Below are 26665 nucleotides of genomic sequence, written 5' to 3'. Positions count from 1 at the left end.
TGGATAAATAAACCATGGTACATCCATATGATGAAACATTATTCAGTGATAAGAAGAAATGAGCTATTAAGCCATGAAAAGATACAGAGAATCATTAATCACATATATTGCTAAGGGAAACAAGTCAGTCTGAAGAGGCTACATATTGTATGATTCCAACTGTATGATATTCTAGATAAGGCAAAACTATAGAAACAGTGGTCGCCCAGGGCTGAGAAGTGAGGGAAGGAGGAATGAATAGGCAGAACACAGCAGGTTATTAGAGCAGTGAAACTATTCTGTATGATACAGTAATGATGAATATATGACATTATGCATTTGGTAAAAGTGATAAAATTATACGCACAAAGACTGAACCTTAATGTAAACTATAGACTTTAGTTAATAATAGTGCATCAATATTGGTTCATTAATTGTAACAAATGTACCACATTAATGCAAGATACTAATTATAGGAGAAACTGGTTGGGGAGATGGGGAGTAATGGGAACTCCCTGTATTTTCTGTTCAATTTTTTTTGTAAACCTAAAACTACTCTAAAAAATAGTCCATTAATTAATAATAATAATAAATTTACAGATTCACCAAAAGTGTACATTTCTACTTCCACTCTCTTTGTTGATGTATGGTGACACAATTTTGACATATGTTCAATTTGATGGATCAAGTTTGGTCTTTTTTTTTTTGAGACATCATTTCACTCTTGTCACCCACGCTGGAGTGCAATGGTGCAATCTTGGCTCACTGCAACCTCCGCTTCCCAGGTTCAAGTGATTCTCCTCCCTCAGCCTCACAAGTAACTGGGATTACAGGTGCCTGTCACCATGCCCAGCCATTTTTTGTATTTTTAGTAAAGACGGGGTTTCACCATGTTGGCCAGGCTGATCTTGAACCCCTGACCTCAAGTGATCCACCCACTTTGGCCTCCCAAACTTCTGGGATTACAGGTGTGAGCCACCGTGCCCGGCCAAGTTTGGTCTTTTATTGTTGTTTGGATTTGCGTTTTCCTGCTTATTACTCAAGTTGAGATCTTTTCCAGATTATTGGACTTTTCAAGTTTCTTTATTATGAATTGTCTGTTCCTGGTTTTTGCCTATTTTTCCAGTTGATTGTTGATCTTTTGATTGTGAATTTTTGTTTTTTGTGAATTTGTGGGACTTAAAACATTTTTTGTGTATTAATTCTTTTTTTTTTAGACAGAGTCTCACTGTCGCCCAGGCTGGAGCACAATTGGGCAATCTCAGTTCACTGCAATCTCCACCTCCTGGGTTCAAGCGATCCACCTGCCTTGGCCTCCCAAAGTACTGGGATTACAGGCATGAGCCACCATGCCTGGCCACTATATATTACTTTTTAATTTTACAAGTTGCAAATGTTTTCTCACAATCCGTCACTTTCTTTCTTTCCTTCCTTCTTCTCTTTCTTTCTTTCTTTTTTTTTTTAATTTGAGACAGGGCCTAACTCTGTCACCCAGGCTGGAGTGCAGTGGCATGATCACGGCTCACTGCAGCCTTGACCTCCCCAGGCTCAGGTGAACTTGCCATCTCAGCCTCCAGAGTAGCCGGGAGAACTACAGGTGCGTGCCACCATGCCCACCTAATTTTTTTTTTTTTTTTGTGTGTGTGTGTGTGGAGACGGGGTCTTCCTATGTAGCCCAGTCTGGTCTTGAACTCCTGGGCTCAAGCAATCCACCCAACTTGGCCTCCCAAAGTGCTGGGATTATAGGCGTGAGCCACTGTGCTTGGCCCTGTCATTTCTTTTTTCAAAGAGGATAACAATTTATTTGACCTACAGAAAGTTTTAAATGTTGAAGGAGATTGGCCTGGAAATGTGCTTTTGGGGAGCAGCACTGTCTGAGCCAGACCTCCAGATACAGCCCATTCTTTTGGCCATTCTTGCCCTTTGCTCCTGATTCTCCAAGCTGTACCCAGAGCTCTCTGGTCCAGCATGTACCTGGAGGCTGCTTTTGACCATGTTTTGAGAGTGGCATGGCTTTATCTAATGGGATGAACCTGGCTAAAGAGATTAGCAAAATGTCTTGTGGATCCCACTTTTAATCTGCAGCATTCAGGCTGCCCCTTCTTGGCTGGGAAGGGCGCTGAAGAAACAACGCCCAGGACCAGGACTAGCCGCTGCTCAAGCTGAGATTCTGAGACCCCTGCCACCACTACTGCATTTGCGGGGATCCCAGGCTAGGAGGGCTCGACATGGGCAGCCCCCAGGGCAGCTCCCTACAGCTTGGGCCATCTGCACTTTTCCCAAGGCCCTAAGTCATCCGCCTCCGGGCTCGTTAAGGTTTGGGGTGGGAGCTGTGCCGTGGGAAGCAACCCGGACTACGCTTGGCAAGCATGGCACTACTGAAAGTCAAGTTTGACCAGAAGAAGCGGGTCAAGTTGGCCCAAGGGCTCTGGCTCATGAACTGGTTCTCTGTGTTGGCTGGTATCATCATCTTCAGCCTAGGACTGTTCCTGAAGATTGAACTCCGAAAGAGGAGCGATGTGATGAATAATTCTGAGAGCCATTTTGTGCCCAACTCATTGATAGGGATGGGGGTGCTATCCTGTGTCTTCAACTCTCTGGCTGGGAAGATCTGCTACGATGCCCTGGACCCGGCCAAGTATGCCAGATGGAAGCCCTGGCTGAAGCCATACCTGGCTATCTGTGTCCTCTTCAACATCGTCCTCTTCCTCGTGGCTCTCTGCTGCTTTCTGCTGCGGGGCTCACTGGAGAACACCCTGGGCCAAGGGCTCAAGAACGGTATGAAGTACTACCGGGACACAGACACCCCCGGCAGGTGTTTCATGAAGAAAACCATCGACATGCTGCAGATTGAGTTCAAATGCTGTGGCAACAACGGTTTTCGGGACTGGTTTGAGATTCAGTGGATCAGCAATCGCTACCTGGACTTTTCCTCCAAAGAAGTCAAAGAGTGAGTGGCTTCTAGTCCTGGGGTCAGAGCTATTAATATATCGGGGACACTGAGGCTCAGGCCTCTGACCAGCACCTCTCCCCACACCCAGTGCCTTTTCCTCTCCATTGGGTGTGCACCTTATTACTGCGTATGTGAGGGTGTATCAGGTTGAACCATATGAAACTGCTAATATTCTACCTCTTTGACCCATAAAAAAATGGCAACTTCATATGGTTCAACCTAATGTTGGCTAAGGTGGGAGGAAGGTATCAATTTATATAAGCTGTTTGGATAGGAGCTCCTTGGGAGGAAGAGCCAGGCAGGAATGTGTGTCCGCTTTATACAGAGGGATGGAGGTCATTCATCGATCACAAATACTGAGGTGCTATTTGGCTATTTGTCTCATTCATTCAAAGTAGCTGGATTCAGTCCCAGAAGTTCAAATCTCCTATTTGGGGCCGGGCACGGTGGCTCACACCTGTAATCCCAGCACTTTGGCAGGCTGAGATGGGCAGATCATGAGGTCAGGAGATTGAGATCATCCTGGCTAACATGGTGAAACCCCGTCTCTACTAAAAATACAAAAAAATTAGCTGGGCGTGGTGGTGGGCGCCTGTAGTCCCAGCTACTCAGGAGGCTGAGGCAGGAGAATGGTGTGAACCCGGGAGGCGCAGCTTGCAGTGAGCCGAGATTGCGCCACTGCACTCCAACCTGGGCGACACAGCAAGAACCCGTTTCAAATAAATAAATAAATAAATAAAAATAATAAAAAAAGTGAAACAATTTCCTACTTAGTTCCCTTGTTTTCCAACCTTTCAACCCTGAACATCCATTCCCAAGCTGTTTGTCTGGATATGTTGGAAGGAGCAAGGGAAGGGGAAGTCACAAGATCTAGGCTGAAGTTTTGACTCTGTTGTTCAAGGTCTTGTGACCTTGGGCAGGTCACTAGTCACTCTGCGCTGTGGTTTGCCTATCTTTTAAATGAAGGCACTGGAATAGAATAGGTAATTTTGGAAGTCACCTCCTAGCCCTGGCTGGCACCTGGCATGCAGCAGGTACTCATCAAATGCCTGCTGTTTTTACTTAGTAAGTCATGATAGTGCAATGTGATAAAACATTTCTAAAGTATTCTTGGCATATGTAAAAGTAAAATGCTGCGATAGGCTGTGGGAGGTGCTGGTGAAAGAGAGACTCTCAACTTCTGTGTCGGAGGTAACAGCCTGTGTGCTGGCTCCAGTAGGCTGCTCTTCTTAACACGCCCACCAACCTGGGGCTTGAGTGACTTCTCAGGGAAAGGGCAGCCTGCCTTGAGGCAGCCGCTCTCACTCACCTCTTCTTTCTGTCCGACTCGACCCTACCTGGCTGAGGTTAGGGGTTCAGTTATTCCTAGGGGTGGTTTTTTTTTCTTCTGAGTAAGGCTAGTAAGTCCAAAGGGAACTTGAACTCAGGGCATTGGTACCAGCAGCAGGACATGTCTGAAGCCCAAAACAACATTAATGATGCCCAAATGGCTAGCTTAGCTGCCCTGCAGATGGAAGGGACGTCAAAGTGAAGGTCACTTCTTGGGATTTTATTTTCTTGTGGATGGAGATTACTGCTGCAAATCCCCAGTCAGGAGAGGATTGTAAAGGACTGTGCCCTTCCCAGGTGACAGGTCTGCAGGGGCAGCACAAGATGCCACGATTTATATAAATCTCCCGAGGAGAGCCAGGGGCAAAAGCGGAATTCCTGGGGAGTGGGAGAGGCCGGTGGTAGAATCAGCCTCTGTGAGCAGATGAGAAGGGGCTTTTCATCTTTTCCTCCATCATTTCCCTTGATTGTCTCCTGCATAGAGTCAGTTCTTGGATAGATGTATTCAATTCTCTCGGTAACTCCAAGTCCCCTTTTGTATCAGACTGAAGGAACGATCTAGGTCACTCCACTCTCAATGGTCAATGGATTCAAAAATTTCAGGCAAATATTTAGCCGAATCAAAACTCCTTCATTGTCCCGTACCAACTTCTTGGTGGGAAATTTTCCAAACTCCATTGACTTGGGAAAAATTCTTCGATTACACGCACAAAAAATGCAGCAGTAACATTAAGAGAAACCAAAATAGGAAAACAAATTCAAGCTAGCTTCTCACCCATAACTTGATTAATGCCTTTAATTTTTCTACATTTCAGTCTAGTCTTGCTCAATTTACATAGTCATACAGTGTAATCATAGTATAAAGACAATTTAGGGCCGGGCGCAGTAGCTCATGCCTGTAATCCCAGCACTTTGGGAGGCCGAGGCAGGTGGATCACCTGAGGTCAGGAGTTTGAGACCAGCCTGACCAACATGGAGAAACCCCGTCTCTACTAAAAATACAAAATTAGCCAGGCATGGTGGCTCATGCCTGTAATCCCAGCTACTCAGGAGGCTGAGGCGGGAGAATTGCTTGAACCCAGGAGGCGGAGGTTGCAATGAGCTGAGATCTCGCCATTGCACTCTAGCCTGGGCAACAAGAGGGAAACTCCGTCTCAAACACACACACACACACACACACACACACACACACACACACAATTTAGTGTTCCATTTTGTAATCTGATAGTATAACATTTGCATAATGTCCAAAATGATCATGTTTAATGGTTGCATAGGAAGTCCACTGAAGCCAGGTGCAGTGACTCACACCTGTAATCCCAACACTTTAGGAGGCCGAGGTGGGTGGATCACGAGGTCAGGAGTTCGAGACCAGCCTAACCAACATAGTGAAACCCCATCTCTACTAAAAATACAGAAAATTAGCTGGGCGAGGTGGCATATACATGTAATCTCAGCTACTCAGGAGGCTGAGGCAGGAGAATCACTTGAACCAGGGAGGTGGAGGTTGCAGTGAGCCGAGATTACGCAACTGCACTCCAGCCCGAGAGACAGTGTGAGACTCAGTCTCAAGGAAGAAGAAGAAGAAAAGAAAAAGAAGTCCACTGAATGAATGTACATGCTTAGGCAGGCATTCAAATTTTTATTTACCTCTATTATAAATAACACTGGAATAGGCATCTTTGAGCCTTTTACTTCTCTCTGTCTCTGTCTTTTATTTCCCTTAGGCTAAATTTCCAGGAAAAAAATGGACCTTTGGCTTTAACTTTCCACAAAGTTGGTCTTAAGACACAATTAGGGCTGGGATCAGTGGCTCACCTCTGTAATCCCAGCTCTTTGGGAGGCCAAGGTGGGAGGGTCACTTGAGCTCAGGAGTTCGAGACCAGCCTGGGCAATATGATGAAAGCTTGACTCTAAAAAAACAAAACAAAACAAAACAAAAAAACAAAACCAAAACATAAAAAAATTAGCCAGGAGTGGTGGCTTGCACCTGTGGTCCTAGCTACTCAGGAGGCCAAGGCAGGAGGCTCATTTGAGCCCAGGAGTCAGAGGTTGTAGTGAGCTGAGATCATGCCACTGCACTTCAGCCTAGGTGACAGAGTAAGACTCTATCTCAGAAAAATAAATAAATAAATAAATAAATAAATAAATAGCACACAGGTTTCTTAGAACTGAAATGCTTTTCTCCTTTTCAAAACCTCCAGTGACCTCATACCGCAGTGGGCTGCCTTCCAAGGGTACAGCCTGATAGGGCCACCTTTTCTGAGAGAAGATCACATTATCATTTCCCACAGACTTTTATTTTTATTTAATTAATTAATTAATAGTTATTTTGAGGCAGGGTCTCACTCTATTGCCCAGGCTAGAGTGCAGTGGCACAATCTTGGCTCACTGCAGCCATCACCTCCTGGATTCAAGCTATTCTCGTGCCTCAGCCTCCCAAGCAGCTGAGATTATAGGTGTGTGTGGCACCACACTGGGCTAATTTTTTTTTTTTTTTTTTTGAGACAGGGTCTCACTTTTTTAAGATGGTCTCACTATCCAGGCTCACTACAACTCCCACCTCTCAGGCTCAGGTGATTCTCCCACCTCAGTCTCCCGAGTACCTGGGACTACAGGCGTGAGCCACCACATCTGGCTAATTTTCTGTATTTTCAGTAGAGACAGGGTTTTGCCATGTTGCCCCCAGGTTGGTCTTGAACTCCTGAGCTCAGATGATCCACCTGCCTCGACCTCCCAAAGTGCTGGGATTCCAAACGTGAGCCACCGCACCCAGTCCCACAGACTTTTACATGAATCATCACTGAACAAGGCCCACAAGGGAAGTGAGGCTCCTGGGGTTATGTTCAGAAAGCTGCTCAGAGCTGGGTTTGCCTGAGGGGCAGTGCCTGAGACCAGAGCACAGCCCTTATCTAAAGTTGGTAGAAGGAATGAAAGAAGGACTGAATGAGAGACTGTGGAATGGCACCTACTCCCACCTCCAAGGAAAACTAAAAACATTTTTCTGTTCACATTTTCACGGCTTCATTTTGGAGGGTTTAGTAAGTTTATATGACAAAGCTAGCTCTCCAAAACCCATCCATGAAAAATGTAAGTTATATATATATATTTTTGAGATCACAAGCCCTGAGAAATGGTAAGCATTTACCTCTGATGGCAAAGAGGTGAGGCCGGCAAAAGGGCAGGGAGAGGGAGGTTATCATCCAATAAGATCCTTCTCTTTTTTTGTTGCCCAGGCTGGAGTGCAGTGGTGCGATCTCAGCTCACTGCATCCTTGCCTCCCTGGTTCAATTGATTCTCCTGTCTCAGCTTCCCAAGTAGCTGGGATTACATGTGCCCGCCACCACGTCCAGCTAATTTTTTTTTTTTTTTTTTTTTGAGACGGAGTCTGGCTCTGTCGCCCAGGCTAGAGTGCAGTGGCCGGATCTCAGCTCACTGCAAGCTCTGCCTCCCGGGTTTACGCCATTCTCCTGCCTCAGCCTCCCGAGTAGCTGGGACTACAGGCACCCGCCACCTCGCCTGGCTAGTTTTTTGTATTTTTTAGTAGAGACGGGGTTTCACTGTGTTAGCCAGGATGGTCTCGATCTCCTGACCTCGTGATCCACCCGTCTCGGCCTCCCAAAGTGCTGGGATTACAGGCTTGAGCCACCGCGCCCGGCCCAGCTAATTATTTTTGTATTTTTAGTAGAGACCGAGTTTCACCATGTTGGCCAGGCTGGTCTCGACCTCCTAACCTCAAGTGATACAACCTCTTTGGCCTCCCAAAGTGCTGGGATTACAGGCGTGAGCCACCGCTCCTGGCCACCAAGATCTTTTTAAAAGAAATTTTTGGCCAGGTGCAGGCTCATGCTTGTAATCCTAGCACTTTGGGAGGCTGAGGCAGGAGCATCCCTTGAGGCCAGGAGTACAAGACCAGCCTGGGCAACATAATAAGACCTCACTTCTACAAAAAAAACAAAAAAAACCGTTCTGGTGAGGTGGTTCACGCTTGTAATCCTAGCACTTTGGGAGGCTGAGGCGGGTGGATCACTTGAGGTCAGGAGTTTGAGAACAGCCTGACCAACTTGGTGAAACTCCGTCTCTACTAAAAATACAAAATTAACCAGGTGCAGTGGCACATGCCTGTAATCCCAGCTACTTGGGCGGCGGAGGCAGAATTGCTTGAATCTGGGAGGCGGAGACTGCAGTGAGCTGAGATGGTGCCATTCTACTCTAGCCTGGGCAACAAGAGCGAAACTCCATCTCAAAAAAAGAAAAAACACCAACCAAACAAAAACAAACAAAACAAAACAAAAAAGAGCTAGGGCACAGTGGCATGCACCTGTGGTCCCTGCTACTTAGAAGGCCGAGGAGGGAGAATCGCTTGAGCCTGGGAGGTCGAGGCTGCAATGAGCCAAGATTGCGCCACTGCACTCCAGCTGGGTGACAGAGTGAGACCCTGCCTTAAAAAAAAGAAAAAAAATTCTTTTCTTAAAAAAAAAAAAAAAAAAAAATAGAGATGAGGTCTCACTCTGTTGCTCAGGCTGGTCTTGAACTCCTGGTTTCAAGCAAGCATCCCACCTCAGCCTCCAGAGTACCTGGGATTATAGGCACCCACCACCATGCCAGGCAGAATTCTCCTTTTTTTTTGTTTCCCCTCTCCCCATCAAATTTGGATGAGCCAACAAAGAGTTTGGGGTGAGCCTCTTTCTCCTGCTTGACCTGAGGACTGTGGGGAAGCAATCCCAGGAGAAGTGAGCTGGTCTGAGCACGGGTAGCCTAGAGAAAATGCACAGGGATCCTCCGCTGACACAGACGGGGCATGGGCAGTGTGTGGTGCCACGATTTCCAGGAATTTCTGCAGGCTCTGTCCCTGGAATAACTTTCCATTCTGTGCAGTGCGCACTTCACTAGACTGGGCTAGAGAAAGTTGAGGTCTTCACCTTCTGGCATCTTCAGTCCATCTCCTGAGAGGAGGAGCTAGGTGCCTGCATTCTGGCCTCCCCAGTTGTGTCCCACCTTGGGGCCCCCAGGAAACTGAGGATAGAGTGCATAGCCTCAGTAAGCATGGAGGGGTGGGCAGGTTTTGGAGATTTCTCAGGGGAATCTTTAAGATCCAGGACTGGCTCCTGAAGGTTCCTGATCTAATGAATAAGATTAGGTAGAAACAGTTCCATATTTTTATGGGAATTTACAAGAGTTTTTTTTTGTTTTTGTTTTTTGAAATGGAGTCTCACTCTATCACCCAGGCTGTGGTGCAGTGGCACGATCTCAGCTTGCTGCAACCTCCGCCGCCTGGGTTCAAGAGACTGTTCTGCCTCAGCCTCCTGAGTAGCTGGGATTACAGACACATGCCACCACACCTGGCTAATTTTTGTATTTTTAGTAGATACAAGGTTTCACCATGTTGGTCAGGCTGGTCTGGAACTCCTGACCTCAAGTGATCCGCCTGCCTCAGCCTCCCAAATTGCTGGGATTACAGGTGTGAGCCACAGCACCTGGCCTTACAAGAGTTTTGGCTGCTCTGTCTCGGGGGAGTAGCCCAGTGACTGCACCCCATCCCCAGCCTGCCTATGACCATGTTGCCAAGTCATTTGGGAGGGAGAAAAGACCCAAATTTATCCTGCACAAAACCCCTCCTGAAAGTTTTTGTCTTAATTTTTTTAGTTTTTGTTTGTTTGTTTGTTTGTTTGTTTGAGACAATCTTGCCCTGTTGCTCAGGCTGCCGTGCAGTGGCACCATCTTGGCTCACTGCAACCTCTGCCTCCCGGGTACAACCGATTTACCTGCCTCAACCTCCTGAGTAACTGGGATTACAGACATGTGCTACCACGCCCGGCTAATTTTTGTATTTTTAGTAGAGATGGGGTTTCACCATGTTGCCCAGGCTGGTCTTGAACTCCTGACCTCAAGTGATCCACCCGCCTCAGCCTCCCAAAGTGCTGGGATTACAGGAGTGAGACACTGCGCCCCGCTGGTATTATTATCTCCATTTTACATATGAGAAATCTGAGGCCCAAGAGGTTAAGGGCCATGCCTAAGATCACACAATAGGAAGTGGAGGAGGCAAAAAAAAAACAAAACAAAAACCAGTTTCGGCCACTTGTGGTGGCTCACACCTGTAGTCCCAGCACTTTGGGAGGCTGAGGCGGATGGATCACTTGAGCCCAGGAGTTCGAGACCAGCTTGGGCAACGTGGTCAAACCCCATCCCTACAAAAAAATACAAAAATTAACTAGGTGTGGTGGTGTGTGCCTACAGTCTCAGCTACTTGGGAGGCTGAGGTGGGAGGATCACCTGAGCCCAAGCAATTGGGGCTGCAGTGAGCTGAGATTGCACCACTGCACTCCCGCCTAGGCAACAGAGCGAGACCTTGTCTCAAACAAAAAGAAAAAACAGCTTTATTGAGATATAATTCACATACCAAACAATGTACCCATTAAAAGTATGCAGTTCAATGGTTTTTAGTATATTCACAGAGTTGGACAACCAACATTACAATCAATTTTAGAACATTTTCATCACTTCTAAGGGTGCATCGTTTAGCTTTACTCCCTAGCCTCCCCTCCCCTTAGCCCTAAGTAACCACTCATTTACTTTCTGTTCTGGACATTTCATATGAGTGAGTCATATGACATTTGTCCTTTTGTGTCTGCCTTCTTTCACTTAGCATAGTGTTTTCAGAGTTCATCCATGTTGTAGCATATATCAGAACTTCATTCCTTTTTATGGTGAAATAATATTCCATTATACGGCATGCCAGATTTAATTCTGCTCCTTTCACCCTACTCTGCTGTTTCCCAGTGATGTTAAAGTACCTCTTGTATACCCTTGGCATTAAATGAGTGTTCACTGAGTGACAGAAGCCTCAAATTATCCAGGCTGCTTGGGGTAGGGGAACCTTGCTTTTCTCCCTCTTCTCCCTGTCTTTCCCTGTCTTTTTTTTTTTTTTTTTTTTAATTGAGATGGAGTCTTGCTCAGTTACCCAGGCTGGAGTGCAATGGCACGATCTCGGCTCACTGAAACCTTCGCCTCCCGGGTTCAAGTGCTTTTCCTGCCTCAGCCTCCTGAGTAGCTGGGATTACAGGCATCTACCATCATGCCCAGCTAATTTTTGTAATTTTGTAGAGACGGGGTTTCTCCATGTTGGCCAGGCTGGTCTCAAACTCCTGACCTCAGGTGATCTGCCTGCCTCGGCCTCCCAGAGTGCTGTGATTACAGGTGTGAGCCACCGCTCCCGTCCTTTCCCTGTCTTTTTGTTCTCCATTTCCTCTCCCAGAAGGACAGGGAAAGGAGTGGACAGAGATGATGCTGGGTTGGAAAACATGAATGGATTAGGTTCGGATTCCAGTGCTTCTGTGCCAACATCTCAAATAATCATGAGGTGGCCCCACAGAAACTAGAAACACCATCCTGGGCTCTGCAGGGCCTGTGGTAAATGGGGTTGTCACTGGGCTTCAACCTCCCACATCTCGCTCCCCTGGCCTGGTGGTCCTGGGTGGGCCAGGAAGAGGGGGACACACTTTCTGCTACACTTGGAGGAGGCTCTCAGAGGGAGGAGCCAAATCCAGGAACGCTGTCTCCCTCACTGACTCTCTCTTTTCAGAGCAAGGGATCAGTGAAAGAGATGTATAGTTCTCTCTCTCTCTCTCTCTCTTTCTCTCTTTTTTTGAGATGGAGTTTCACTCTATTGTCCAGGCTGGAGTGCAGTGGCACCATGTCGGCTCACTGCAACCTCTGTCTTCTGGGTTCAAGCAATTCTCCTGCCTTAGCCTCCCAAGTAGCTGAAATTACAGGCGCCCAGCACCACACCTGGCTAATTTTTATATTTTTAGTAAAGACAGGGTTTCACCATGTTGGCCAGGCTGGTCTCGAACTCCTGATCTCAGGTGATCCACCTGCCTGTGCAGTGGCGCAGTCTTGGCTCACTGCAAGCTCCACCTCCCGGGTTCACGCCATTCTCCTGCCTCAGCCTCCCAAGTACCTGGGACGACAGGTGCCCGCCACCACGCCCGGCTAATTTTTTGTGTGTTTTTAGTAGAGACAGGGTTTCACCGTGTTAGCCAGGATGGTCTCAATCTCCTGAGCTCGTGATCCGCCCGCCTCGGCCTCCCACAGTGCTGGGATTACAGGCGTGAGCCACCGCGCCCAGTCTGTTTTTCCCTTTTTTAAAGAGACCTTGGGCTCAAGTGATCCTCCCACCTCAGCTTTCAAGTAGCTGGAGTTACAGGTGTGCTGCCACCACACCTGGCTAGGTGATGGCTACATGGGAATTAATTATACTGAACTCTCTAATTTTGTAAAAGCTTGAGTTTTTTCTATAATAGAAGTTGGAAATGCAATAAAATAAGATAAGAGAGCATCAGTTGAGAACTACAGGCCTGGCGCGGTGGCTCACGCCTGCAATCCCAGCACCTTGTGAGGCTGATGGGGGTGGATCACCTGAGGTCAGGAGTTCAAGACCAGCCAGGCCAACATGGTGAAACCCTGTCTCTACTAAAAATACAAAAAAAAAAAAAAAAGAAATTAGCTGGGCAAGGGTGTCGTGGCAAGCGCCTGTAATCCCAGCTACTTTGGAGGCTGAGGCAGAAGAATCACTTGAACCTGGGAGGCAGAGGTTACAGTGAGCCGAGATTGCACCATTGCACTCCAGCCTGGGCAACAACAGAGAAACTCTGTCTCAAACAAAAACAAAAACTAAAGACCCAAAGACAAGAAGCCATCACCTAGGAACAAATATCAACATTTTGCCTGTTTCATATATACTACCCTCCCCCAAACACATTCTCCCCTTCTGAATACCCTAAAGCGAATCCTGGGTATACTTTCCTTTTACCTGTAAATACTTCAGTAGGCATCGCCAACAGACAGAGGCTTTGTTCGTTTTTTGCCCTTTTGTTTCTGCTGAACATAAGCACAAGACCAGTCAGAGTCAACAGAATTAATGGCAATGTCAACCAATACCCAGTCTATGCTCAGCTTTCCCTGATAGTCTCGGAATGCTTTTTACAGTTGGTCAATTTAGGATCCAAACCAAGTCCATGCTTTGCCTTTTGTTGTTTGGTTTCCTGTCTGTTTTACTAGGAAACTGGCCCCTTTTTCATGCCATGTATGTAAGAGAAACTGGGATTCTCCTGCAGAATCCCCCATAGTTTGGAATTGGGCAATTGCAGTCAAGTGGCAGTTGTTTAACTTGTTCTTCTGTTCCCTGTATTTCCTCATAAACCAGTAGTCTGGGTCGAGGTGTGGTTGGATCAGGCTCAGCTGTGGCAAGAACATTTCCTACAGTGCCGCTCTGTGCATCTTACTGCAGCACATGAGGAAGGACATGAGGTCTTCAGTCAGTTTACAACACTTCTTTTAAAGGTTGCAGGATGAGCAGAGCTGTAGTATCTCGGGGTGAGAGGTAGAGCATGAGGGAGCTCAGACATTTTGGAACTAGGAACTACCAGCCAGGAAGGCCTAGCCAGGGGTCCCCAGTCTGAGGGAGAAGCTGGCACCAAGCTTTCGCTCTTCACCATTCTTCCCAGGGAACCCACAGACTACATACAGGTACCTGCTTGCTCTTCTTAAACAATTCGTAGACATCTCAGGAAGAAGATTAGAACCTGGCTAGATGGGGTGTCTCCCCTCTCAGACGGGAGCTCTTTGAAGGCAGAGCTGTGTTTCCCTTTCAAATTGGGGCTTCCTGAGGGCTGGGCTGTGTCTCCCCTTAGACCAGGGCTCCCTGAGGATGGGCCTTTGTCTCCCTCAGACTGGGGCTCCCTGAGGATGGGGCTGTATCTCCCTCAGACTGGGGTTCCCTGAGGATGGGGCTGTGTCTCCCCTCAGACCCGGGCTCCCTGAAGATGGGGCTGCGTTTCCCTCAAACTGGGGTTCCCTGAAGACAGGGCTGTGTCTCCCCTCAAACTAGGGCTCCCTGAGGATGGGGCTGCATTTCCCCCTCAGACAGGGGCTCCTTGAGGACGGGGCTGCGTCTCCCTCAGACTGGGGCTCCCTGAGGACAGGGCTGCGTCTCCCCTCAGACTGGGGCTCCCTGAGGACGGGGCTGCGTCTCCCTCAGACTGGGGCTCCCTGAGGACGGGGCTGTGTCTGCCTCAGACTGGGGGGTCTCTGAAGACAGGACTGTGTCTCCTCCTCATGTCACTCCTCACTGTCTGTACTACCTCATGCCCAGTGACTTACTGTCTTAGTTCACTGGGAGCTGCTGTAACAGAATACTTGAGTCTGGAAAGTTGATAAAGAGCGAGATTTATTTCTTTTCTTTTCTTTCTTTTTTTTTTTTTTTGAGACGGAGTCTCGCTCTGTTGCCCAAACTGGAGTGCAGTGGCCGGATCTCAGCTCACTGCAAGCTCTGTCTTTCGGGTTCACGCCATTCTCCTGCCTCAGCCTCCCGAGTAGCTGGGACTACAGGCGCCCGCCACCTCACCCGGCTAGTTTTTTGTACTTTTTAGTAGAGACGGGGTTTCACCAGGTTAGCCAGGATGGTCTCGATCTCCTGACCTTGTGATCCGCCCGTCTTGGCCTCCCAAAGTGCTGGAATTACAGGCTTGAGCCACCGCGCCCGGCCGAGATTTATTTCTTACTGTTCTGGAGACTGGGAAGTCCAAGGTGGAGGGGCCACATCTGCTGAGAGGCCCGAATTCATCCTTTTCCTCAGGAACCCACTCCCGTGATAAAGGCATTAATCTGCTCATGAGGACAGAGCCCTCGTAATCCAGTCACCTCTCAAAGGTCCATCTCTCGCCACTGTCATGCTGGGCCTCACGTTTCCAACACAGGAACTTTGGGGGACACATTCAAACCACAGCACTACCCAAAAAAGCCATCTTCAAAGCATACTAAACACATAGTGCGCACCCAATGCTCTACGCATATGGCCCCATCTGATGTCCACCATCCCATCAAGTGTTTAAAATCTCATTTCTTAGATGAGAAAACTCAGTCTCAGAGAGGTTAGGCCAGTTCTCAAGGTCTCACAGGTGTCCCTCAGCCAGCGTCCTGCTTGGGGTGACCCCATCAGGTATACCCCTGCCCATCGCCCTATGACTGGCCTTACTGATTTGATTCAGTTACTAAATTATGTTGGTTTTTCCAGAAAAACTCAGACATGATCATTTTCCCAGGCTCTATGTGCTTTACTTATGGGAGAGTGGCCTAGAACATAGGCCTTATTTTATTCAAGACCCTTTCAAACCCTAGTGACTCCTCCCCCACCGCAGAGTGAAATTCATAGCCTGGGAAACACGCTGCGATATAAATAGCCGGCTCACCACTAAGGCGCTCTCCTCTGCCTGGCTTTGTCTTAAGAGGGTGAGAGGAGCCTTAATCTGTGGTTGGAATGAGGGCAAGCACTGAGTAAACAAGATGATGTTTGGAGTTGGGGAGGGATAGCTCCAGAAGTGAGAGACCCCAAGGGTTCCCAGGCTGGTGACCCAGGCAAGTCCCAGCGTTCACCAAGCTCGGCCTTTTGCCCCAGGCTGACCTGTGTTGCCCCTGGGAAGTTCCCAGTGTGAGGGAGACGCAGCCCTGTCTTCAGGAAGCTCCAGGCTGAGGGGACATGCAGCCCTATCTTCAGGGGGCCCCAGTCTGAGGGGAGACACAGCCCATCCTCAGGGAGCCCTCAGGGGAGCCGGAGGCCCAAGCCAAAGGCCCTTCCCACACTGCTCCAGCTTGTCTTCCCACCCCTGCCCCAATTCCATCACCCACAGCCTGGTGCCCCCCAGCGAGGGGCTGCAGAAGGACAGCTGAGCAAGACACAGTTTCTGCCTTCCTCATGCATGTGGCTGGAGTGGGGCTTTGAGCGGTGGGCAGGCAGTGCCAGCCAGCAGGTGCTCCGTGTTGGGACCACCACGGAGGGTACCCTGCACGATCCTGCCCTCAAGGAGCCGACAGCTTCTTCACCACGGCTGGTAGAACCTGCACTGCCAACTCCCCAGTGAGGGTTCTCCCGTGATATGATATCGCGTGGCGGGCTCTGTTCTTACAACCTGATGTCAGCTCCCAGGTGCTCAGAGTACCGCCCCTGGTGGCTCTTGCTTGGCCAGCTGCCCAGTGAGGTGGTTTTGCTCATAGCCCATGGCTACTATGTATTAATACCAGCACTCTTCAAGCACTCTCACATGTATCACTTCATGCAATCCTCGTGTCAACTTTATTTTAAATATAAGGAAGCAGAGGCAGGGAGAGGTTAAGGAACTTGTCCAGAGGGATGGAGCTGGCATGTGGGCAAGCCAGGAGTAAACCCAGGCTGTCCTGCTCTTATCACCGACCTGTGCTGTCCATGCCACCCAGGGCCATCTGGTCTCTGGGCAGCGTGTTCTGCCCATGAAGTAGAGGGCAGGGATTACAGGGCGTGTGGAAACATGTTTGCCATGACCCAGGCCACCTCATGCAGCCCTCCTAGAAAGTCTTAATCATAATAGACGGAAATCAACACGGTTCATGGAAATGGAACCACCCGTGGTCCTTGAGCACACCAAAAGATGCTCAGCTTCACTCGTAATGAGAAAAATGGAAATGAAAACAACCCCGAGATACTGTTTTCCAAAGATCAAGTCTGACCAGTGTGGATGCGGCTGTGGAGGACAGGTTCTCCTGAGCATGGCTGGTTGGGGTTTGTGAACCGCCCCCTCCCCGCTCAGCCCCCTGCAGGACAGACCAGAGGAGAAATATGACAGGTATCTGGCAAGATCACCCTTTGATGCAAGGATCCATCTTCAAGGAATTTACCTGCTCCATATAGTCACAATATGCAAAATGACTGATTTCCATGTTTGTATTAATGAGAGACTGGGAAAACCGAAACTTCCATCAGTATGGAACTAGCTAGGACCCATGTGCCATCCACACAATGGGAATACCATGTGGCTCTTTAAAAAAAAAAATCCAGGACACTCCACTGACAGATATGAAATATCTCAGCTGGGCACGGTGGCTCATACCTGTAATCCCAGCACTTTGGGAGGCTGTGGCAGGCAGATCACTTGAGGTCAGGAGTTCCAGACCAGCCTGGCCAACATGACAAAACCCCGTCTCTACTGAAAATACAAAAGTTAGCTGGGCGTGGTGGTGCACCACTGCACTCCAGCCTGGGTGACAGAGTAAGACTCCATCTTCCACTCCTGCCAAAAAAAAGAAAAAAAAGATCTCCAAGATACTGCTAAGGGTAAAAAGAAAGGTTCAAGATAGTATGTATATAATGTTCTCATTTGCAGTAATAAAAAAAGAACAGGAAAAAAGAAAACATGTTTGCTTGTCCATGCATGAAGCCTGTCTCTGGTGGAACTGGCCACAGCAGTCAGGACCTGGAGGCTGAGAGATGAGGAGTGGGATTAATTTTGTATTAAAGAGATTTTATTTAGAAGCGAAACATGGACATCTTTTAAGAGATTCGCGACCATTTCAGTGAACATTGTTTAAAATAATCTCTATTGGAAACAATTATGCTCTCTATTATGTTCTAAAAGTCTATTATGTAACACATTGTTCACCTGCAACTTTTTCTTTTTTTTTTTTTTTTTTTTTTTTGAGACAGAGTCTCACTCTATCGCCCAGGCTGGACTACAGTGGCGTGATCTTGACTCACTGCAACCTCTGCATCATGGGCTCAAGTGATTCTCGTGCCTCAGCCTCCCGAGTAGCTGGGACTACAGGCATGCACCAAAATGCCTGGCTATTTTTTTTGTATTTTTATTAATTGTAGAAATGAGGTTTCACCATGTTGCCCAGGCTGGTCTCGAACTCCTGACCTCAAGTCATCTGATCACCTGGGCCTCCCAAAGTGCTGAGATTACAGGTATGAGCCACTGCACCTGGCCTACACGCAACTTTTTCTTTTCTTTTTTTTTTTGAGACGGGGTCTCACTGTGTCGTCCCAGCTGGAGTGCAGTGGCGCGATCTTGGCTCACTGCAACCTCTGCCTGCCGGGTTCAAGTGATTCTCCTGCCTCAGCCTCCTGAGTAGCTGGGACTACAGGCACGTGCCACCATGCCCACCTAATTTTTGTATTTTTAGTAGAGACGGGGTTTCACCATATTGACCAGGATGGTCTCGATCTCTTGACCTCGTGATCTGCCCACCTCCGCCTCCCAAAGTGCTGGGATTATAGGCGTGAGCCACCGCGCCTGCCTGCAACTTTTTATTTCGATGACAAGCACACAGTCAAGTGCACAAATCTTTTTTTTTCTTTTTTTTTAAGAGACAGTCTTGTTCTGTTGCCCAGGCTGAGTGCAGTGGTGTGATCATAGCTCACTGCTGCCTTGAACTCCTGGGCTCGAGCGATCCTCCTGCCTCAGCCTCACAAAGTGCTGGGATTACAGACATGAGCCACCATGCCCAGCCAAATGCACGAATCCCAAGTGTGCAGCTCAGTGAGTTTTGACACATGAAACACCTGGGTAATCACACCCGGGTCAGGTAGAACATACCCAGCCTGCCCGAGGGGAAGGGGGGACTTTTCACTGTAAAGATCCCTTTTGAATTCTGAACCTGGTGAATGTATGGTAAGCTCTAAATAAATATACAAAAAAATATAGAAGTGCAGAAGATATGCTGGGAGCCCTGCCCATCAGCCTGGAGAACCTGCTTGCAGTTGTGTCCCTTAGGTGAGTCAGGAGCTCCACCCTAGCTGGGGGTGGAGTCCTCCGAGGGCAAGGACTGTGCCTGCCTCGGGTCTCCATCCCCTGCCTCTGCACAGGCCCTGGGCCCGAGCAGGCCTTCTGGAAACACCTGGCTGGAAAGGGCCTTAGCCACCAGTGACATGTAAGGGGGAGATGAGGTTGGTGAGGGAGCTGGGGCGTCACCAGTGGCAGCCAGATGCTTGTCCATCAACAGCTCCTGTCCTGCTGCTCCTCCTACCCTCCAGGCATGGCCCCAAGAAAGGGCCTGGCAGCACAGAATGGTTGGGTGAATTTCTATATTCCCTATTGACTTGAGTCTTGGATTACCATCTGCCTCAACCCTCTAGACCATAAGGTCGAGGAAGGCAGGGGCATTTATTCATTGCTTTGTCTTCAGTGCCTAGAACAGTGGCTGGCATGTAGCAGGTGCACAGCAAATATATACCAAGCGTGTGAGTGAATGACTATTCCAGGCTTCCAGAGGCAGGGGATGGGAGGAAGTGGGCCCTGGTGAGAAGCCCAGGAAGCCCATCTCCAGCTGTCTCTTTCCTTTCCAGTCGAATCAAGAGCAACGTGGATGGGCGGTACCTGGTAGATGGCGTCCCCTTCAGCTGCTGCAATCCTAGCTCGCCAAGGCCCTGCATCCAGTATCAGATCACCAACAACTCAGCACACTACAGTTACGACCACCAGACCGAGGAGCTCAACCTGTGGGTGCGTGGCTGCAGGGCTGCCCTGCTCAGCTACTACAGCAGCCTCATGAACTCCATGGGGGTCGTCACGCTCCTCGTTTGGCTCTTCGAGGTAGGCCCTGGGCCAGCTGGGGGTGGGGATAGGGAGAGACTCCGGCCCGTTTGCGTCTAATGGGGGCGGAGCCAGGCCTGGAGAGAGCATGCCTCCCTCCTTGGAAACAGCCTTCAGTGAGGTTGTGAGTCAGATTAGCCCAGGCTTGAACCCCACCCAGTGCCTCCACCTTTTGTATTTATTTATTCATTTATTTAGTTTTTGGTTTCTTTCCCATCACTTAAATTTTTTTTTTTTTGAGACTGAGTCTCTCTCTGTTGCCCAGGCTGGAGTGCAGTGGCATGATCTCGGCTCACTGCAACCTCCCCCTCTTGGGTTCAAGCGATTCTCCTGCCTCAGCCTCCCGATAGCTGGGACTAAAGGCATGCGCCACCATGCCTGGCTAATTTTTTGTATTTTTAGTAGAGACAGGGTTTTCACCGTGTTAGCCAGGATGGTCTCGATCTCCTGACCTCGTGATCCTCCCGCCTCGGCCTCCCAAAGTGCTGGGATTACAGGCGTTAGCACTGCACACAACTGACACATTTTTTTTTTAATTAAAGTGAGATTTATAAAAGGTAAATAATTTGGTGTCATCTAGTTGATTTACAAGTTGTGCAACCACCTCTACCTAGTTCCAAAAAATTTCCATCAGCCCCCAAGAAAATCTCACACCCATGAAGCAGTTACCACCTCCCAACCTGCCCCCAACCCCTGACAACTATTCTCTGGATTTATGTATTTTGGACATTTCATATAAATGTACCCATATTACTTTTGACTTCTTTTAGTTAGCATGCTTTGGAGGTTCATCCTGTGTCCCCACTTTTTGGTACTGAGGTCTTAGTCATTTAACCTCTCTGTTATATGGGGTGACAGCACTTAGCTTTGGGGACTATTGGGAGGCAACATGAACAGCATGTGCAGGTGTTCAGGAAGTGGGTACTGTTTGGATTTGGGCTTCTTGAGATGCTGGTCCCCATTTACCTGTTAGTCTAATAATGTGTCGGTTCATCTTATCCGCAACGCTCAGTTCCTCTGTAAGCTATAGGGCTTGCAATGTAAGCAAATCCTCAGTGAGTGTGCTGAATTCACTCCTTGGTTAAAGTGATATTCATTTTTAATTTTTATTATTTTAAATTGTTTATTTTTTTTTAGAGACAAGAAGAAAAATTCACTCTGTCGCCCAGGCTGGAGTGCAGGGGCATGATTGTAGCTCACTGCAGCCTCAAACTCCTGGGCTCAGGGCTCTTCCCACCTCAACCTTCTGAGTAGCTAGGACTATAGGCACACGCAGAGTAGCCGAAAATGGGTGCCCTGAGTCACACTCCGTGGAGTCTTTTGTAGAAATTGGGTCTTGCTTGTTGCCCAAGCTGCTCTCTAACTCCTGGCTTCAAGCAATCCTCCTGCCTTGGTCCCCCAAAGCGCTGGGATTACAGGTGGGTGCCACTGCACCTGGCTGAGAGATATTTCTTTCTTTCTTTCTTTCGAGACAAAGTCTTGCTTTGTTGCCCAGGTTGGAGTGCATTGGCACGATGTCAGCTCACTGCAAACTCCACCTCGTTCAAGCGATTCTCCTGTCTCAGCCTCCCAAGTAGCCGTGATTACAGGCGTGCACCACCATGCCCAGCCAGTTTTTGTATTTTTAGTAGAGATGGGGTTTTGCCATGTTGGCCAAGCTGGTCTTGAACTCCTGACCTCAAGTAATCCACCAGCCTTGGCCTCGGCCTCCCAAAGTGGTGGGATTACAGGCGTGAGCCACCATGTGCGGTCAGAGATATTTCTTAAACATGTACCCGTATGCCAGGCACTGCTCTAGTGTTGAATGAGAGACTGTTAGTAAATGAGGTGGCACGGTGACTCGGGGTACGTGCTTTTAGCTACCTTGAGAGCAGAAAATCCAAACCTCAAAATCCCAATGTACAAAGCCAGGAACATTTGGTGAGGAAGCTTTTTCCATTGAGGAGATTCCCAAAGATTCCTTTAAATGAGTCACTGTCCTAATGCTATCAGCCAGTGCATCCTGCCTGTGGCTGATAAACACCTCCTTTAACTCACCACATGAAAATAAAGGGTGACTGTATGTCCAGGAAGCCGACTTTTTTTTTTTTTGTGAGACGGAGTTTCACTCTTGTTGCCCAGGCTTGAGTGCAGTGGTGCCATCTTGGCTCACTGCAACCTCAGCCTCCTGGGTTCAAGTGATTCTCCTGCCTCAGCCCCTCCCAAATAGCTGGGATTACAGGCACCCACCACCATGCCTGGCTAATTTTGTATTTTTAGTACAGGCAGGGTTTCACCATGTTGGCTGGGCTGGTCTTGAATTCCTGACCACAGGTGATCCCCCACCTTGGTCTCCCAAACTGCTGGGACTACAGGCGTGAGCCCCTGTGCCCGGCCAAAGCCTTCTTTTAATGTTGAGGCAAACACAGCATATTCATGACCATTTATTGGTTGCTGACTCCTTGACACAGAGTCTTGGGTGGGTAGAATGAGGAGAGAAACATACTGCTGGAAATTTAGATGGCCGCATTCCCTGAAAACACACAAAAAGAAGACTGAATATAAAAGAAGTCATAAAAGTTCATAAGCATTGAACTCAGGAATTTGAGATCAGTCTGGGCAACATAGTGAGACCTCATCTCTACTAAAAAAAAAAAAAAAAAATTGCTGGACGTGATGGCACATGCCTGTAGTCCCAGCTACTCAGCTCAGGTACTCAGATGGCCAAGATGGGAGGATCTCATGAGCCCCAGAGATGGAGGCATAAAAGAAGTCAGCAGAGCCAGGAGCAGTGGCTCACGCCTGTAATCCTAGCAGGCGTTAGCTAGGATTTGGGAGGCTAAGGCAGGAAGATCAGTTGAGCCCAGGAGTTTAGACCAGCCCGGGGAACATAGCAAGATCTCATCTCTACAAAAAACACAAAAATGACGGCCAGGCGCGGTGGCTCATGCCTATAATCCCAACACTTTGGGAGGCCAAGGCGGGCAGATCACCTGAGGTTGGGAGTTTGCGACCAGCCTGACCAACATGGAGAAACCCCGTCTCTACGAAAAATACAAAATTAGCCGGGCCTAATGGTGCATGCCTGTAATCCCAGTTACTTGGGAGGCTGAGGCAGGAGAATCACTTGAACCTGGGAAGTGGAGGTTGCAGTGAGCCGAGATCACGCCATTGCACTCCAGCCTGAGCAAGAAGAGCGAAACTCCATCTCAGGAAAAACAAAACAAAACAAAACAAAACAAAACAAAAAAACACCACCACCACCACCACCAACATAAAAATTAGCCATGTGTGGTGGTGCACACGTGTAGTCCTGGATACTTAGGAGGCTGAGGCAGGAGGATCATCTGAGCCCTGGAGGTCGAGGCTGCCAGGAGCCATGAGCCATGATCTCAACATTGTACTCTATCCTGGGCAACAGAGCCAGACTCTATTTCCAAAAAAAAAAAAAAAAAAAAAAAAAAAAGAAAGAAAAAGTCAGTGGGAAAATGGGGTTCCATTGGCTGCCTCTCAGTGGCCCACCATTACAGGAATTTAGTGGACTGCATTAGACAAGGATCAGCTTATTGGGAAGAGGGCATTCAAATGCCCCTTTTACTTGGAGCGTTTAATGGACAGAGGTCTGATGGGCCAAGGGCAGCTGAGCCTAATGTTAGGAGTCTGATCTTGGCTGTGCCTGCCTAGGCTTCACAATCTAGTCAGGAGATGATGTCTAATTTATGAGCGAAAGGGAGGATCATTACCAAGTGCAAAACTCACAGTGCAGAGAGTCTCCTTCAGGAAAGCAGGAGGGAATCAGAGTGGACGCGTTCACATCAAGAGGACTTCATGGAGGAGGTGACTTTTTCTGCTGTAAAAATATTTATTCAACTTCCAGTTGACAGTAACATAAATCTAAAACTCTCAGTTATTGTTATCTACTACCATAATTATCAAATGTCCCAGAGTATTCATTCAAAAGAAATTTACTGAGGCCTTCCCCCACCTCATTCTGTTCTAGGTGCTGGGATTCTGAGTGAGCCAGATGAGTAAGGGCCATCCCTGCCCTCAGGGAGTAGCTTCATCCCTGAGAGTTTGCTATGCCATACAGAGAAGTGGAGGAGAGCAAGCCAGGAATTTGTATAGAAACAAGTGGCTAATGGAATATGTTATAGAAAAGTGAAAACGGTGTGGTGGCTCACGCCTGTAATCCCAGCACTTTGGGAGGCTGAGGCGGGTGGATCACCTGAGGTCAGAAGTTTGAGACCTGCCTGGCTAACATGGTGAAACCCTGTCTCTACTAAAAATATAAAAATTAGCTGGGCGTGGTGCCAAGTTTTTGACGCCTATAATCCCAGCTACTTGGGAGGCTGAGGTAGGAGAATCGCTTGAACCTGGGAGGCGGAGGTTGCAGTGAGCCGAGATCGTGCCACTGCACTCTAGCCTGGGTGACAGAGGGAGACTCCATCTCAAAAAAAAAAAAAGAAAAGTGAAAACAATAAGCTAATGATCCGCTACAGCTGACTCTTCTGTTGGTCTTTACTGTGTACCAGGTACTGTGGTGGTGTTTGCTAGAGTGCAGTGGTGCGATCATGGCTCACCGCAGCCTCCATCTCTAGGGCTCATGACATCCTCCCATCTTGGCTACACAAGTACCCGAGTAGCTGGGACTACAGGCACGCACAACCACACTCAGCAATTATTTTTATTTTTATTTTTATTTTTAGTAGAGATGAGGTCTCGCTATGTTGCCCAGGCTGGTCTCAAACTCCTGAGATCAAGCAATTCTCCCTCCGCCTTGGCCTCCAAAAGTGCTGGGATTACAGGCATGCGCCAATGCACTCGGCCTGTGTGTTTTACACATATTAAAGTGTCACAGTATCCACACAAGGCGGGTACCACTTCATCTGAAAATCTGCAAACCATATGAATAAAGTGAGGTTTCCTGGTAACAAGGCTGGCTAAGTGCCAGGACTGGGTTTGAACCTAGGCATTTTAACACCAAATCTGCCACACAGTGAATGCTAGTGAACAAATCCAAATTATTTTTTACCAGCATCCACTCATCACTGTGCTCATCAAAATAATGGAAGAGCCGGGCACGGTGGCTCACACCTGTAATCCCAGCACTTTGGGAGGTCAAGGCGGGTGAATCTCTTGAGGCCAGGAGTTCGAGGCCAGCTGGCAACATGGGGGAACCACATATCTACAACAATAACAAAAAAAAAACAAAAAAAAAAACAAAACAAAAATTAGCCAGGTATGGTAGCAGGCCCCTGTAATCTCAGCTATTCAAGAGGCCGAGGCACGAGAATTCCTTGAACACAGGAGATAGAGTTTGCAGTGAGCTGAGACCACGCCACTGCACTCCAGCCTGGGTGACAGGGCGAGACTCGTCTCAAAAAAAAAAAAAAAAAAAACAGTACCACACAGCAGATACAGAAAAGGAGGTGACCTCTTAATTCCACCCAAAGAAGTTACTGAACCACACAGTATGTGCCAAGCGACAGGGTGTAGAGGGGCACCAAGGTGAAGGAACCCAGGAATAATGCACCTGGGATGCGGGCGACCCGAGGGGGTGGGGAGGGAGGATGAGCTGCAGGGGAGCTCACCAAGGGCTGATGATAAATTAACAGATGAACATGGAGAGGAACAAGGTTCTAGGCCGAGCATAGCAGATGGTAAAGACCTAGAGAGGAGAGAGTATGGGGCATGGGCGAATCCAAAGCAGCCCAGGGTGGCTGGAAAGGGAGGAAGAGAGGGGTCTGAGATGAGGCTGGAGGAGTCAGGTGTGTTGAGCACTGAGGGCAGGGCAGCGTGGGGCAGGCTGTCACCAATCCACATTCCACAGTGCTCAGGTTGAGTCCTCTCTGGGACCCTCATTTTGAGGCTCCTGTGGTTTCCTAATGATCCAGCTCCCAGTGATTCTCCCAGATTGTCTCTAAATCTCTTCTCCCGCCATCAGGTGACCATTACAATTGGGCTGCGCTATCTGCAGACGTCACTGGACCGTGTGTCCAACCCTGAGGAACCTGAGAGCGAGAGCGAGGGCTGGCTGCTGGAGAAGAGCGTGCCAGAGACCTGGAAGGCCTTTCTGGAGAGCGTGAAGAAGCTGGGCAAGGGCAACCAGGTGGAAGCCGAGGGCGCAGACACAGGCCAGGGCCCAGAGGCTGGCTGAGAGCCCTGGGGCCCCTCCCCTCCCGAACACTGAGAAATAGTGGACTCAGGAAACGCGGATCTCCCCCTCGTCCAACTCTGAAAGTCTGAATCTCGCAAGGAGGGCACCATCTCACAGAGACTCTCCCTGATGGTGGAATTTAAGTTTAGGGTCCCTAAAAGCATTTGACACACAGTTGTTGAATGACTGGCCCAAAATGTGAATGAGCGAGCTCCCTTCAGGCCCGCTGCCCTAGGATATGCCCTTCTGGTGACTCAGGGGCTCTCTCAGATGGCTAGCCCAGGACCCGTCTTTCTCACACGAATTTAGTCCTACCCTACAGCCACTGGCTGTATCCGAGGGCTGCTCCCCTTTTAGAATTCACCTCTTATGAGCTCCATGTTGCTTCACTCTATATCCAAAGTGTCACTTGGTGCATAAGTACAGAAGTCTGAAAAATGGCCATGTTGTCTTTTTTTTTTTTAATGCCAAGATTGACAGGTTGGCCATTTGCTTAATGCCAGAAGTTGGGGGAAAGTTACACTTTTCTAGGAATAATGGACTCTTAAGGCATTGAGGGCTCTAAACAGGATTCTTTAATCATGAAGCAGGAGAATTTCAAGGCAGGAGATTATTTCCCCTACCAAAAACACAGTGAAAGGCCTGCTTTTGTGTCCCATTCACATGCCCTCAGTCACTGAGTCTGGAGTGAACCATGGGTTGAGGAAGTCGGGCTGTTGGCGTGTCCCAGCACCACACCACCCCTAAAGTGCCGGGTGATCTCCTGTGGCTCATCTGTGGAAGCACTGGGGTAGGCTGCTGCCCTGCTGTGGAAGAGGAGCAACAATCAGACATGAGTCCACCCTTTGGAGACCAGGCCTCAGC

General features: G+C 48.5%; 1 protein-coding gene across 1 annotated transcript; it reads left to right on the top strand.

Moving 5' to 3' along the window:
* Positions 1-1669: 1669 nt before the first annotated feature.
* Positions 1670-26243, top strand: PRPH2 (peripherin 2). The gene is made up of 3 exons (XM_010369674.2): positions 1670-2929; positions 19419-19665; positions 25589-26243. The coding sequence occupies exons 1-3, from the start codon at positions 2349-2351 to the stop codon at positions 25799-25801; spliced, it is 1041 nt and encodes a 346-aa protein (XP_010367976.1). The 5' UTR covers positions 1670-2348; the 3' UTR covers positions 25802-26243.
* The last annotated feature ends 422 nt before the right edge of the window (positions 26244-26665 follow it).

This window comes from Rhinopithecus roxellana, chromosome 4 (assembly GCF_007565055.1).
Source record: "Rhinopithecus roxellana isolate Shanxi Qingling chromosome 4, ASM756505v1, whole genome shotgun sequence".
Taxonomy (NCBI): Eukaryota; Metazoa; Chordata; class Mammalia; order Primates; family Cercopithecidae; genus Rhinopithecus; species Rhinopithecus roxellana.
Note: the sequence above shows the minus strand (reverse complement) of the source record. Positions and strands in the feature narration are given on the sequence as shown.